General features: G+C 36.5%; 2 protein-coding genes and 1 pseudogene across 2 annotated transcripts; 1 reads left to right on the top strand and 2 right to left on the bottom strand.

Annotated features, from left to right (window-relative positions):
* The first annotated feature begins 6,172 nt into the window (after positions 1 to 6,172).
* LOC104242178 (germin-like protein subfamily 1 member 18) lies at positions 6,173 to 9,638 on the top strand (annotated as a pseudogene).
* Positions 9,639 to 11,064: 1,426 nt separating this feature from the next.
* On the bottom strand, positions 11,065 to 12,714 carry LOC138886478 (transcription initiation factor TFIID subunit 1-like). Its single transcript, XM_070167632.1, has 2 exons — positions 11,565 to 12,714; positions 11,065 to 11,226 (listed from the first exon to the last, which is right to left on the bottom strand). The coding sequence occupies exons 1-2, from the start codon at positions 11,863 to 11,865 to the stop codon at positions 11,186 to 11,188; spliced, it is 342 nt and encodes a 113-aa protein (XP_070023733.1). The 5' UTR covers positions 11,866 to 12,714; the 3' UTR covers positions 11,065 to 11,185.
* Positions 12,715 to 12,801: 87 nt separating this feature from the next.
* Positions 12,802 to 13,737, bottom strand: LOC104242175 (putative germin-like protein 2-1). The gene is made up of 2 exons (XM_009797199.2): positions 13,558 to 13,737; positions 12,802 to 13,477 (listed from the first exon to the last, which is right to left on the bottom strand). Exons 1-2 carry the CDS (start codon positions 13,679 to 13,681, stop codon positions 12,915 to 12,917), a joined length of 687 nt encoding a protein of 228 aa, XP_009795501.1. The 5' UTR covers positions 13,682 to 13,737; the 3' UTR covers positions 12,802 to 12,914.
* Between the last annotated feature and the right edge of the window lie 474 nt (positions 13,738 to 14,211).

The following is a 14,211-nucleotide window of genomic DNA, read 5'->3' as shown; positions in this document are numbered from 1 at the left end:
GGTGTCCACAAAGATTGGAGTGTTATGGTCTTTTTTGGTATTTTGTGTTTCAGGAACGTGCAGTGGAGTGTTGTTGCAGGTGTTGTAGGCTTAGCCATGAGCGAGTTGTGCTGGTGGTGTAGTATGGTTCTGGTTGTTGGCATCAGCAGCGGCAAGAGTGATTGACAGACTTGCCAGGTTTCGAACTTGTTCCAATTCTTCTCGAAATCTCAGCAAAGTTTGCTCAAGATGAGCAGCAGTTTCCTTAGTGGTTGAAGCGTTCTGAGAGGTTTCCTCGATTTCCTTTCTAGCACTTGTATCTCCCATTTTGCCTTTGTTCCTGTTTCTGGTAGGACTTGGAGGAGGAGGAGGTGGAGGACCCTTGGATCTTGTTGAGTATGCTGATGGTGCCAGAATGCACGAACTAACCTTTGGGGAGGGGAATAAAAAGAAAAAAAAACAAAAAGGTAAAAAGTTAGCGCGGATTCTGATAAATAATATTGCAATATTTAAACACATTGTGATGGAATATAAATCGCTTCCTAATTTGGGTGCCTCGTTGTGCCCGAGGTAAGCCTAGCGACAAATTAAATTTGGAGAACTTATAATGCTAAATGCCTCATTTTATTGATAAAAACAAGACGAGTCTTAAAACAACTGAATGATAAAAATATCACTAATGGCCAGTGGCCTTATTACATTATGAGCGAAAAGAAACACTCCTAACTACTTGGCCCCAGAAGGACCTCCTTCAGGTTGAATGTTCTCGCTGATCAAGACCTCCAGCTCGCGCAAATTTTCCAGTAAAAACGCTATCGCCAGACGTTCTCCTTTGCCTTTCTCAACATTTTGACAGTCGAATACTCTTTTCCTCACTTTCCCTTCCAATTCCAGCAAGCTGTACTCCAGGTATTCTATCTTCTTACTAGACTTGGTGACTCTCTCCTTCCACTCGTTGATTTGGTTGCTCGATGGGAGGTTTCTCCACCAAGTCTGCAAGAGTGAAGACATGTTTACCATACTGAAGTCAGGAACTTTGTCATTTATTTTCTGCAAAACAAAAAAGGGTTAAGAACTCACCCCCACCGGACTCGAATATTTAATATCAATAATCAGCATAAAAAGCATTTAGTTCTCCAAATAAATGCACAGAACATGTAGCTGTCCGTTTGGGTTTTAGGGAAACCCGATGGACTTTGGACAAGGCTATATTAATGAGTCATTATGCGGACAACATAACTGACTCGGCTAGGTTTGACCATGATGCATGAACAGTTTAATAGAGTAAGGTTTCTACTTTGAAGTGCTAGACAAGGTACCCTTGAGCGGACAACTCAAGAGGGAAAGGCGCGGAACCGTCGACTACACCGTTGATCGACTGTTTTTACCACAAATATGCCTTTGCCACATTTAGGGGCTATGATATCGGAAGGGCGCAACCACTCATTATAAGCGTTGCTATAGGATTTGTTTTGGCACGAGTGGGATATGATGTTGAGAGATGCAATTACAATAATGAAACAAATTACATGTATTTTCACGTTCATAAAGTAAAGATTACAATAAATGCTCGAAAATGAAAACGGAATTGAGATAATGGTAAAGTAGTAAAGGGGAAAGCAATTAAAGGAAAAGAAAACACGAAGAGTCAAGTTAGTATTCATGGAGAAATGATTAAAAGCATGAAATAAAGGTAATAAAGGAAGCAATAAAGTCATAAAAAACACGTAATGGTAAAAGCCTTAAAGAAAAACCCCCAGCAGAGTCGCCATGCTGTCGACGCCCCCCTTTTTCCCTCCTAAAAGAAGGCGAAATCGGGTTTACGACATTATGGACAAAATAACTCTTATTCCCCTTTTGAGGAATCGGGTTATGGAATTTGAAGAGTCACCACCTAATGATTATAGTGCATTAGGACACTTTTAATTTTTGAAAGATAAACCAGAGTTCGGGTAAGGGCTTGAGATTATCTCGAGGGGAAGGTGTTAGGCACCCCTCAAGATCCACTAGTGTGGTTCCCGGCCGTGCTTAGTTATGACTTTAAGAGGAGTATGAATAAACAAGCAAAGTTTGCACATAGGAAGTATAACAAGTTAAAAAAATTTGAAAGAAGAAGGACGCAAGTGATTTTGAAAAGAGAAAGCTTAGTTGAAGAAAACATTAATTTAAGAAAAATATTAGTAACTAAAGAAGGAGAAAAGGAGTCCTAGGACTTCTAATCCTAAAGGAAAGAAGGGGATGAAGGCATATATGGAGTTTAAAAGGATAAAATACTAGTTTCGATATACAAAACAAGTAACAAATAGAGGGGTTAACCAGTAGATATGTAAGGCTCACATGAAACCCCGTGAATCAAATAGCAATTAGTATAGCATGACTTACACATACTTGATTGGTCTTTTAAGATTAAAATGACGCGGCGAACAAATCAGTTTAAAACATAGAATTAGATAAAAGGTCTGCATTAGATAACTCGGATCCAATTGTCAGGAGTTGAGGCATTTTAGACGAGTTATTCAGAAAGTACTGACTTCAAAAAAGGAATGGCCTAATGCATAAGAATTAAAGAAAGTGAAGATTGTAGTAGGTTCAGAAGTGAGTTTAAAAGTAGCAAACTGTTTGAGCAAAACGTAGGAGAATGGTGAAAAACGTCTTTAGAAGTGAGTATACTTTAAAAGAAAGAACGAGTAAAGACTATCTTTTTTCGAAAGATGCTTTCAGGGACTGAGCAAAATATTTAAGCAGAAGGTTATTTAAAAGAACTGTTTCGGAAGAAAACTGTAGATCTAGAGAGTTTAAAAAACACACAGGTTTGTAAGGGCTTTTATGGAAAACGTGACATTAAACGTTAAAGTTCAGTTAACAGATTATTATTACTTAAACAAATTAGGTGAGTTTAAGACGAACTCCTATAGGCATGATATATAACATTTTGACTCTTTAAGACCCGTGGTTGAATTGATAAAAGAGTGATTATTTGATTGCCCTATAGTTTGCCTAACGCATATGCATTTTTTATAGGCATGGTGTCTAGATGATTAAAACATGAAGGATCCTATAGGCATGGTCTCTATATGACATGCAAACAATGCAAACCCCTCCCACACCCTTCACTAATATTCCCCGAGTTCTTTTACAAGATTATTACAGAACCAGAAGAAAGAAAGTAAACAAAAATACCACAGCCTACAGCTAGATCCGAGCAGCCTAATTCAAACTTAATACCCAATAACATGTGTTTCCCCCAAATACGGATTCCAGATTTCAAGGCCTTCTCTTAGAGTGTTTCAAAGTTCCAAGAGCTTTCAGGAAGCCCAGGCAATGCTTACACCCTAAAGATTGAGTAGAGTAGTGCAATGTGTGGAATTACCAGCCCTTAGGCATCCAAGTTCATAGGGAACTCTAGGGTCCCTAAGCATGGCTTACCATAGGTGGGTAGGACTTAAAGAACTAAGAATAAGTGTAAAAATGAGGGGATTAGAGGAGACCAAAGCAAAGGGCGGTCATACCTAGTCATGAACGGGACTGGCACACCCCTGACCCTTTACATGGCTTGAACAAATAAGAGCAGACTTGAGAAAGTCAGACTTAGGCCTGTATGGTGATTAGGACACCACCAGACTTGAGTCAAGTTCAACACATAACAGGGGTTAAGGGAATGGGACTGATTTGAGTATAGGTTTAGAGCAACCTAGTTCTAAACTAGGGGTGGCAATAGAGTGCCACCCTAGTCTAAAACAATACTCACACACAAAGGGGATAAAGGGAAAGGGATCACATGAAACATTCATATAAACATCAAGAAAAGCATAACAGAATTTAAAGATGCAGGAGCATGAAGCAAGAACATAGCAGACTAATGTATAGTCATATAATACCAGAAGGCTAAACATGCAGTGAGGAATTATGTAAAGGTAGAAGAAAACACATAGCTTTGGAGCATGATATTTAAATTATAGAGACATACCAGTTGCAAGTTTCAAATAGCAGAATGACAAAGTAAGAAAACAGCCCGAGAAGCAAACACAAGCAGGACAGCAAGAGATTCCCAAAGTCTAGCCTTGGCTTTCAACCGGCTAGGCAGAACAGTAACACAAATAGCAGAAAAAGTGAGGAAAGCCTTGAGTGTGTGTGTGTATTGAACTCTAATTATTCATTTTTGTTTGAAGAAAAGGAGTGGGGTATTTATAGTTTGAAAACAGGTAGTAAGTAAGGTAAAAAATAATTCAGTATCAAATTAGAATCGATCAGAAGAAGGGGCTTCCTTTAATTAAGGAGTCGGACTAGAATAATAAAAGGCCAGAGTTCTATTTATGGAAAGGAAATCAAGAACACTCTATAAAATAAAGGGTAGATACATAGGAGAGTTTTGAAAAAATAAGGCAAGGAATAAATCAATCAACACACAGTAAATCAAGGAATTACGGATTCGAACTTAATACTGTATTTAGTCAGAAAATAGGTCCAAGTCAGTTGAGGAGAGAATCAAATAAGTTCATAGAAAATCAATCCCTAAAAATTAGGGTTATTTTGAAAGAAAAATGTTTGACTATAAAAGATGCATAAGCTTAAACATGCAGGGCTATGATTAAACAAACAGTGTAGTCATGTGATCAAAATAGAAGAACATAGACATGCGAGAAATAAAAAGGTCTTGCAAAGTTTTAGCAAGAATCAGAAACATGAGACGAGTTTAGAAATTAGGGTTTTGAAAGTAAACAAGAAACAAAAAATACTCACACACAAGTAGTCTGAAAACCCCCAAAAAAATCTAGGGGTTCTTCCTTGCAGACGAAAGCATAGAGAATCAGGCAAAGAATAAACTCAGAAAGTCCGAAGAACACAAACATTCATGGAAGCATAATGAAAAAAGAGACAGTAAAGAATTTACTCGAAAATCCTAGAAGAAAATATAGTACAGAAAATGCCTAGAAATCATAGTGAAAACACTTAGGATTTACAACGAAGCCAGATAATGTAAGAAATCGCAGTAGAACAAGTAAAAATCACAGAAACCCTAAGTTTTGAGAAGATGAACAGTTCGAAAACAAAATCAGAAGAAAATGTGGAAAACATTTTGAAATCTTAGAAAATAACGTACATCTGAAGTAGATCTTAGAGAGAAACAGGAAAACCTCGAGGGCTTAGGGTTTCAAAGAAAACCCTAGAAAAATGAGAAGGGCCTGGAACAGGCTGGCCCTAAGTCGGGGATGGACTCATAGGCGGAAGAGCTTCTGAGCATAGAACTTGAATCGGAGAGCTTCTGAGCAGGGCTCTTCAAGGTCAGACCTTGAATCTTCATGAAAAAGAAGGATAAGGATGAGTGGGGTAGATATAGGTTACATAGGGCCTGGGAAGCCATGGTTTCCGGTGGAACGAGGTCGGAGATCAGCGGAGAGGGCTAAGGTTTCAGAGGGTGGTTGAGAGCATTTTGAGAGACGAGGGGATACAAGGGCGGCTCATTTGTGTAAATGATTAGGGTTAGGGGGTCGATTGGGTTAAAAAGGAAAGGGCCGACGGGGGCCGTTGATTAAAACAATCAACGGCCCTGATTTAAGATGGGATCCGGGCAGGTTCGTTTGATTGGGTCTGGGTCGGGTAAAATTCGAAATTGGGTTGTTTAATTTGAGGCTTGATTGGGATTAGAATTGAGGCTATAATTGAAAGCAAATGGGGCTGAAATTTAAATAGCCATTTTCACTTTTGAATTTATAAAAAATAGTAAAAGATGTTTAAAAATCAAATTAAAAGTGCTGAGTTAACAAACACATGTAGGTGTTAATTAAAAAATATTGGGACTGATTTTGTGATTAAAATTTCTATTAAATCTGAAAGTGGGCTAAAATTGCAATTTATGCAATTTAATTTTAAAAATAACAAATGGACTTGTAAAATTATGCAAAAATCATGTAAATTATATTTTGATGTAAATTGTCTAATAAAACAAGTTTTTCACCAAAATGACAAGTTCTGGGAATAATTATTGGATTTTATAGTGCAAAATAGGCCATAAATCGGTTTTAAAAATCTTTAATAATTTGGGAAAAATACCAAAGCCTTTGGTCGCTTATATATGTATATGCATGCTATTTTGAAAGTATTTTGAGTATAAAAAATACATAGTAAAAAATTGGGTATCAACACATATACAGTTTATTGTGACGCATCTCGTATCAGACTTGGTGCGGTGTTGATGAAGGATGGCAATGTCATTGCTTATGCTTCACGACAGTTGAAGATTCATGAGAATAATAATCCAGTTCGTGATTTGGAGTTAGCAGCCATTGTTCACGCGCTGAAGATTTGGAGGCGCTATTTATATGGCGTGTCGTGTGAGGTGTTCACGGATCACAAGAGTCTATAGTATTTGTTCAAGCAGAAGGAGCTAAATTTGAGGCAGAGAAGGTAGTTGGAGCTATTGAAGGACTATGATATCACCATCTTATATCATCCGGGAAAGGCCAATATGGTGGCCGATGCTTTGAGTAGAAAGTCAGCCAGTATGGGCAGTCTTGCATATATTCCGGTCGGTGAGAGACCGCTTACTTTGGATGTTCAGGCTTTGGCCAATCAGTTCGTGATGTTGGATGTTTCTGAGCCCAATCGTGTGTTAGCTTGTACAGTTGCTCGTTCTTCATTGTTTGAGCGTATCCGCGATCGACAGTATGATAATCCTCATTTGTGTGTCCTTAGGGACATGGTGAGTAGAGTATCGTTCCCACGAAAACTTATGATCAATTGTTGACTGATTCAAACCCAATTTCTTTATCTACCCAAGATATTGTTCATAGGAGAGAGATGTAATTGTTTTACTACTTAACTATAAAGAATTGATCTAACTAAAGCAAGTAACCAAACAGATAGCAATCACAAATAACAAACAATAGGAGAAGATATTCCAGGGTCACGGGCATAGTTACATTCGTGTTATGTTCTTGGTTCGAAATGACTAATCAATTTATCTGGGTTATTGATTGACAGGGTTGATATTACTCATAAGAATCTGTCGAGTTCTTACTCGCCTATTCAAGTCAACTCAATGCCTATATGTCTATGGAATTAAGATTAACAAGAACGCATTTACAATTCCTGTATTCCAACCAAACAAGGCAATTGGGTATATGTCTATCCTAATTGCAAATTTGTTCCCCGAGGCCCGGGTTCAAAAACTTGCTCTATTTAATTCTATATGCAATCTAAAGTTCCCACTTTCGAGTTCAACTGAAGATTCGTAGATAGTATTTCACTGTTAGCTATTCAGCAAAAAAATTAAGAACAGAATTAAATAAATAACCCAATATGATAAACCAATTTTTGTCAAATTAAACTTCAAACAACAACATTCATGTTTTACCCACGACCCTAGAACAATGGGTCTTAGCTGCTCATACTAGGGTTCATCATAAACAAGTTCAATTTCATCACAAACAGCAAAAACAAAAGAAGAAAAGAAGACTTTGATGATCAAAACTCCTCCTTGCCTCTTGCCTATCTATATCCTCCACTAAACTATAAAAAAATCCCCCTCTTAACCTTGGGCGAGCTTGACTTTATATAGGTTAAGTGGGTTTCCCTCCAGATTTCCAATTTTACCCCCAAGCAACGTTTCTCCGGATCGGACACGCGCGAACTACTGCGCTAAGTATGGAGTTCGCGCGTTACTTCGCGCGTTTCTCTTGGATTCCAGGCAGAAAAGCTCGCTAACTATTGCGCGAAGTTTGGAGTTAGCGCATTACTTAGCGCGCTTCTGAAGCTCGATTCCGTCCATTTTTCCGTCTCGTCCTTCCGCACACTCGACTCCTAGGGGTTGTTCTTGCTCATAAATCATTCCAATATCCTCTTGAAAGCATTATTTAGGCTCCTCATCCTGCAATGTATACATATCACAATTAGAGCCTATTTTTCATCAATTGACCATAATATGACATCAGAATATAATCAAGCGGAAGCATAAACAATAGCTAAATCACCTAGATTTCGCCTATTATCAGGACACAGTGCGTGATAGAGTTTTGAGGATGCATGATCGTATTTGTGTGCCTACTGTGGATGGACTCCGAGAGATGATTTTAGAGGAGGCTCATAGTTCCCGGTACTTTATTCATCTGAGCGCCGCTAAGATGTATCAAGACTTGCGGCAACATTATTAGTGAGGAAGGATGAAGAAGGATATTGTTTCATATGTTGCTCGGTGTTTGAATTGTCAGAGACCCGAGGTAGTCCTGCAGGCATCTGTAGGCCTTGGCGTCTCCTTCTATCTTTCCATTCTGTTTCTTTTATGTATTTCAGAGACAACTTTGTATTTATCTTTCAGACTACTGTTTGTAGTATTCATAGATAGTCCGTGACATTGTGACACCAGTTATGGGTAGAGTTATATTTTGGATTTCCGTATTAGTATTTGGTGATATTATCAGATTTCGTCTTCCGCATCTATTTTATTATTTGGGTTATTCCGCTGTTGATCGCTTGTTAAATTGAATTGTTAAAAAGGTTAAGGAAAAAGATTAATGAATTATAATACTCGGCTTGCCTAGCTTTTATGAGTAGGCACCATCACAATTCCCGAGGGTGGGAAATCCCGGTCGTAACATGCACATTGTATTAGTGGTAATAAGAAATTGGTTAATAAGTATGGAGAATTTTGAAGTGGTACATAAATGTGAATTATTTGAATTTATAAAATGTTATTCCCATTCCTTACAGACTAGTAAAATGGTTCCGCCAACAAGTAACAATGACACCCCTCCCTTTTGCTCATACTACTCCCATTTCAATTAAGCATATATATGTAAACTATTGAATGATTTGAAGCAGTATAATAATACCTTCTCTTTTCTAAATTCATACTTTGCTACTCTTGTAATAATACTGACCATTTCCATTAAGTCTAGGGAAAGTAATTAAGATTTAGTCTCTGTAGTTGTTGAAGAAGCGTTCACGATTTTGGTTTATTATAAACTAATCATATCGTGGAAGACTTGGTAATTACGAAGCTTAATATAATTCATTATTTATTTTGGGGGGTTTTATTGGACTTAAATGCCTATAATTAAAGTACTTATTATTTCATGATTTTCAAAATTTATATGGTGTTCTCTGTTATTCTACTTGGGGTTTTCTAATTTCTTGGTTTCTAATTATTGTTCTTTTTATACAGTTTTCATTAATGAAAAAATTTGCAAGGACCCAAAACTTGTCACGGCTGATGACTTCGATTTTCAGACCAGGCCTAAACAAACCTGGAAATACATCAAATCAAATTGGATCAGCTGTATAACTGCTGTAAACGTCAACAATTTAACTGGACTTAATACTCTAGGAATTTCTTTAGCTCGTATTGATTTTGCACGACGTGGTCTTAATCAAACCCATACACATCCTAGAGGAACTCATGAGGTTTTTGTTGTCCTTAAGGGAAGAACAAGCTCTTCAGCAAGATTTACACCGGAGATGTTTTCGTTTTTCCTCGGGGTCTTATCCATTTTCAACTTAATGTAGGTAAGACTAATTAATGCCATTTGCATTGGCTGGTCTAAGTATCCAAAATTCACGAGTTATCACTATTGTAAAATGCAGTATTGGGTCAGATCGATTCACCAATTAACAATTATGTCCTCGCCAAAGCATTCTAAGTTGACGAAACAGTTGTTGATTAACATCAAGCACAATTTTGGTGGGACAACAACTAAATTAAAGAGAGTAAATCAACTAGCCATGTTTTATTGAAACTTACTATTTGATGATATTCTTAATTATGTATATGTTATGATCAAGATATATTATACACAATAAGATTGAATAAAATTGAAGATCAAGATATAGTATACGCGAATATATTAATAGGGCATGAGTCTTTTAATAAGGAGCGGACACATGTCCCTCCGTTAAAAATAAAGGACAAATTTATTTCATAGTATAACAGTAGAGTTTGAAATGGCCAAATAATATAACAAAGGATGGGTTTAAACAATTTTCGATAGTAGATGGATATATTTGACAATTTTTGATAGTAGATGGATATTTTTGACCCTTTTCCGTTTCTAATATGATATTTTGTACTTCTTTTGTTAGTTAAATTTAGTAATATGTAAAGCTATAGTGAGGAGGTCTCCAAAATTATTCAAAAATAAAAATTTACGGAGGGTGTACAGTGACTAAGATAGCGACCACTTTAGTCGCGCACCAAGTTGCCCAATTATATGCCACTGTTTTTAGTAAAGACTACGTCAAACCTATTTGTGACACATTTATTTACTTTTTGTGTCCAAAATCTTTATCACATAGGGTAATTTATTTTATTATTAGCTTTTGTAGCGATTAATCTCGCCACAAAGGTAAGCAAATATGCCACAAACTAATTTAAGTTAGGTCGTCATAGTCTTATAGTTTGTTTGGTCAAGCTTCTAAAATCTGCTTATTTTGAGAAGTGCTTTTTTTAAAAGTGCTTTTAAAAAAGTACTTTTGGTGGCTAATTAATTTGAGAAGAACATTTGAGCAACAATAGTGTTTGACCAAGCTTTTAAAAAGTGCTTCTAAGTTTATTTTTTCTCAAAAGTGCTTTTTAAAAAAGTACTTATGAGGAGAAGCTATTTTTTTCTGCTTCTTAGAAGCGGCTTTTGCTTCTACTCAAACATACTTTTTCCTTCAAAAAGGATGGCCAAACAGGCTTAACTTTGGCGACAAAAAGGGTCGCCACAACAGTGGCCACTGAAAACTCCTGTCGCGCATGTTTCTTAGAATGTGATGTTTTCGTTGTACAAGAGCTAGTACTTGGTAGGGGTGTGCATTCGATTTATCGATTCAATTTTGACCCTTATCGATAATTACTTATCGATTATCGATTTGTACATATGCTTATCGTTATTGTTTCAATAAGGTTTCGATTTTTTCGATTTCGATTTACCGATTTTTGGGGCTTATCGATTCAGTTATCGATTACACCAATAAGAAAATTTGCGGGATTCCTCGGAAAGTATATCGCTATAAACACGCCTAACTAATATGGACAAAAAGAAGCTAAAATAAGACGAACACCGTTTATAACATAAAAATTGTGTCAATAAGCACATGCAACGAAACTAAAGTAAGGGATCAAATGTACGCCACCAACACTCCAACGGTATAAAAAAATATATCATCACGGCTAATTCCGTTTTCCATTAATTTGAACTTCATTCCCTTGAGCTTTAAATATGATCATTCCTTAAATTTGGTATCCCTTGTTGAAAGTCCTAACCTTTAAACCTGGAAGAAATTAAGAAAAATATTAAGAATTTTGTAATACATCACATTCCTTTACAAGTATATTATTTAAAATGGAGAACTTACATAGCAGCTAACAAACTCTAGCAAACATCGTTGGTGGAAGCTTCTTTGCCAAAATTAGTAAAATTTATGCCTACCTTCCTTTTTCTACAGAATTTCCTCCCACTAAATTTCTATTTTCCAGGAAAAGGAAAGTAATATTGAAGTACACCAAATTCTTAATTTTCTCAATCTTGCAGACTATAGCACCAAGATGCCAAGGATCGACTAGAAATAACATATACTAATAAATATATACATATATCCATGTTCCATACCATCCATGAGCATGAGGCATAATTCTGCAGCTTCAGCTGCCTCATCCTCGATTTCCTCTTCCACCTGAGCTTGAATGGAGCGTCTTCTCATCTTGAGTCCTTTGACACTGTCTACATTATCATGTTTGGGCTCATGACTACCCTCCTCACCATCCTCGCATTCCTCTGCGTCAAGAAGATTTTCCAAGTCACCAGCAAATGAGTCCAGGTCACTGTTCACTTCAGAGTCACTCTCATTTTCTTCACCATCAACAGCACTAAGATTTTGGACATAGCTTGTCGGTCCCAGATCTCCTGACATTTTTCTCTGGTTTGCTGCTGCAACTGCAAAAAGGACATGCGCTGGCCATGTGCATATTTGCTTATCGTTGTCGGATCAACTTTGACACCTGATGCAGCTTGCTCGCTGGAGAGCTTGCGAATCATAGCAATTCGGTGCCACCTTGTTAGTTTAGCAATCTGCTCCTCTGGAACATTAAACTTGAGAAGAACCTAAATACAAGAAAATACACCATTATGTAAAATGAGAAACACATACTTGTGAATTGATAGGAAAAACCCATTCGGCTACTGATCCATAAAAGTGGCGCTCAAGAATGGGTAGACGAAATAATAGGGTTAGGGACTTAGGGTAAAGGAAAGGGTATTATAGAATAAGGCTATATTTATCTTTTTAGTATATCTTATCGATTTATCGATACACCGATAATCGAATAGGACAAAATCGAAATCAAAATCGATAACTCGATAAGGAAAATTTCGAAATTGAAATCGATAAACCAATAACAAATAATCGTTTCGATTTATCGATAAACCGATTCGAATGCGCACCCCTACTACTTGGTTTGGTATACATTTGTATTTTGAAAGCAGTCAACATATGTTGACAATTAAGTCAACAACTGTCATATTAATTTTTTACGTGGCGGCTGGCTTGATTAATTCCTTTTTTCTTACTTTCTTTCTTTGAATGAAAAAACACAACAAAAATAAAGGACTTAAATAACACTTGCTTACTGATGAGTGTCTTTTTCTAAATTTTATAGCAAATAATTGAATGCTAATCTATTGTATTCAGAAACACCTCATCTTTTTAATCATAAGCATGCCAAATAATAGTGTAGAGCAAAATAAACCGGTGTATGGGTCAGAAAACATAACCATAACAAATGATAAACATAACTTTTACTAAAACAAACCGTAAAAAATTCCTCCTTTAGTAAGTCCAATACAAAGATCAAGGAAAACCAGTCCAAAGGACTAGATCTTGAATTTTATTTATGATTTCTTAAATTCCAAAAACAAGCATAAAATAATAACATCATAGTATTATTTGGCTTGTAATAAAATTTAGTTGTTGTCCCACCAGAATTGTGATTGGAGATAATCGATCACTTTCTTATCAACTTGGAATGCTTTGGCGAGGACGTCGTCATTAATTGGTGGATCCGAGCCAAAAACTGCATTAGCAATAGTGATAACTCCTGGATTTTGACTACTAAGTCCAGCAAATGCAACAGCCTTATTTTTTCCAATATTAAATTGAAAATGAATGAGACCTATTGGGAAAACAAACACATCTCCAGGTTTTAGAATCTTTGTAAAGAGTTTGTTCTTCATATTTGGTCCGGGATTTGAAAGGACAAAACCGACATAGAGAGTGCCCTCGAGTACAGCAAGAACCTCAGTTGCTCTAGGATGAGTATGAGGTGGGTTGAGACCATATGGTGCATAATCAATACGAACTAACGAAATGCCCAGAGTGTTGAGTCCAGGCAAGTTGCCGACGTTCACAGCAGTTACAGCTGATCCGACTTGATTTGAAGTATTTCCAGGTATGTTTAGGCCTGATTTGAAGAAGTCATCAGCATTGACAACCTTCGGATCCTTGCATATTTTTCCATTCACGAAAACTGCGTAAAAATCATAATTAGTAAGTGAAAATAACAACAAATACAAGTGAAAAACAAACAATCAAATTCTGCAAATTTACCAGCAGCCATAGAGTCGTTAACAGCAACACAAAAATCTTGCAAAGGACTAGGATCAGATGCATGGCTTATTGAAGAGACAACAGCCAAAATGGCAATGGTTAAGACAAAGGACTTGAGAGCCATTGCAAATTAGAAACAACTCTGTATATATTGAAACAATTTGTTTATCTGTGAGAAATATGATTAGAGAGGTGCTCCTATTTATAGTTAAAAATTTGTTTGAATCAGTCTTCAAACTTTCCCTAAACAAAGTGTGCATTACCAAGTCATCAATGGTGAATTTTTAAACATTTGTGTCGTGATGTTCTGTCAACAACCATAACGACTAAGGGTGTGCTTGGTATAATGAAAAATGTTTTCCAAGAAAATATTTTCTTGGAAAACAAGTAGTAATCTTATTCATTTTTCGGTGTTTAATACGCAAATTAAGAAAAATGGCTTCTCAAGAGTACTATTCATAAATAATTTAGATATAATAAACATGAAGCAATAAACTTTCAAACCAACAACCTTCCGAACCCACAAATTTCATAAACTTTCGAATCGCTAAACTTTCGAAACCGTGGAATTTCAAACCCGTAAATTTTATAATTTCTAAACCCGTAAATTTCAAACACATAAACCTCCGAACTCATAACTTTGGAACTTGTAAA

Source organism: Nicotiana sylvestris, chromosome 1 (assembly GCF_000393655.2).
Source record: "Nicotiana sylvestris chromosome 1, ASM39365v2, whole genome shotgun sequence".
In the NCBI taxonomy this organism is placed as follows: domain Eukaryota; kingdom Viridiplantae; phylum Streptophyta; class Magnoliopsida; order Solanales; family Solanaceae; genus Nicotiana; species Nicotiana sylvestris.
Note: the sequence above shows the minus strand (reverse complement) of the source record. Positions and strands in the feature narration are given on the sequence as shown.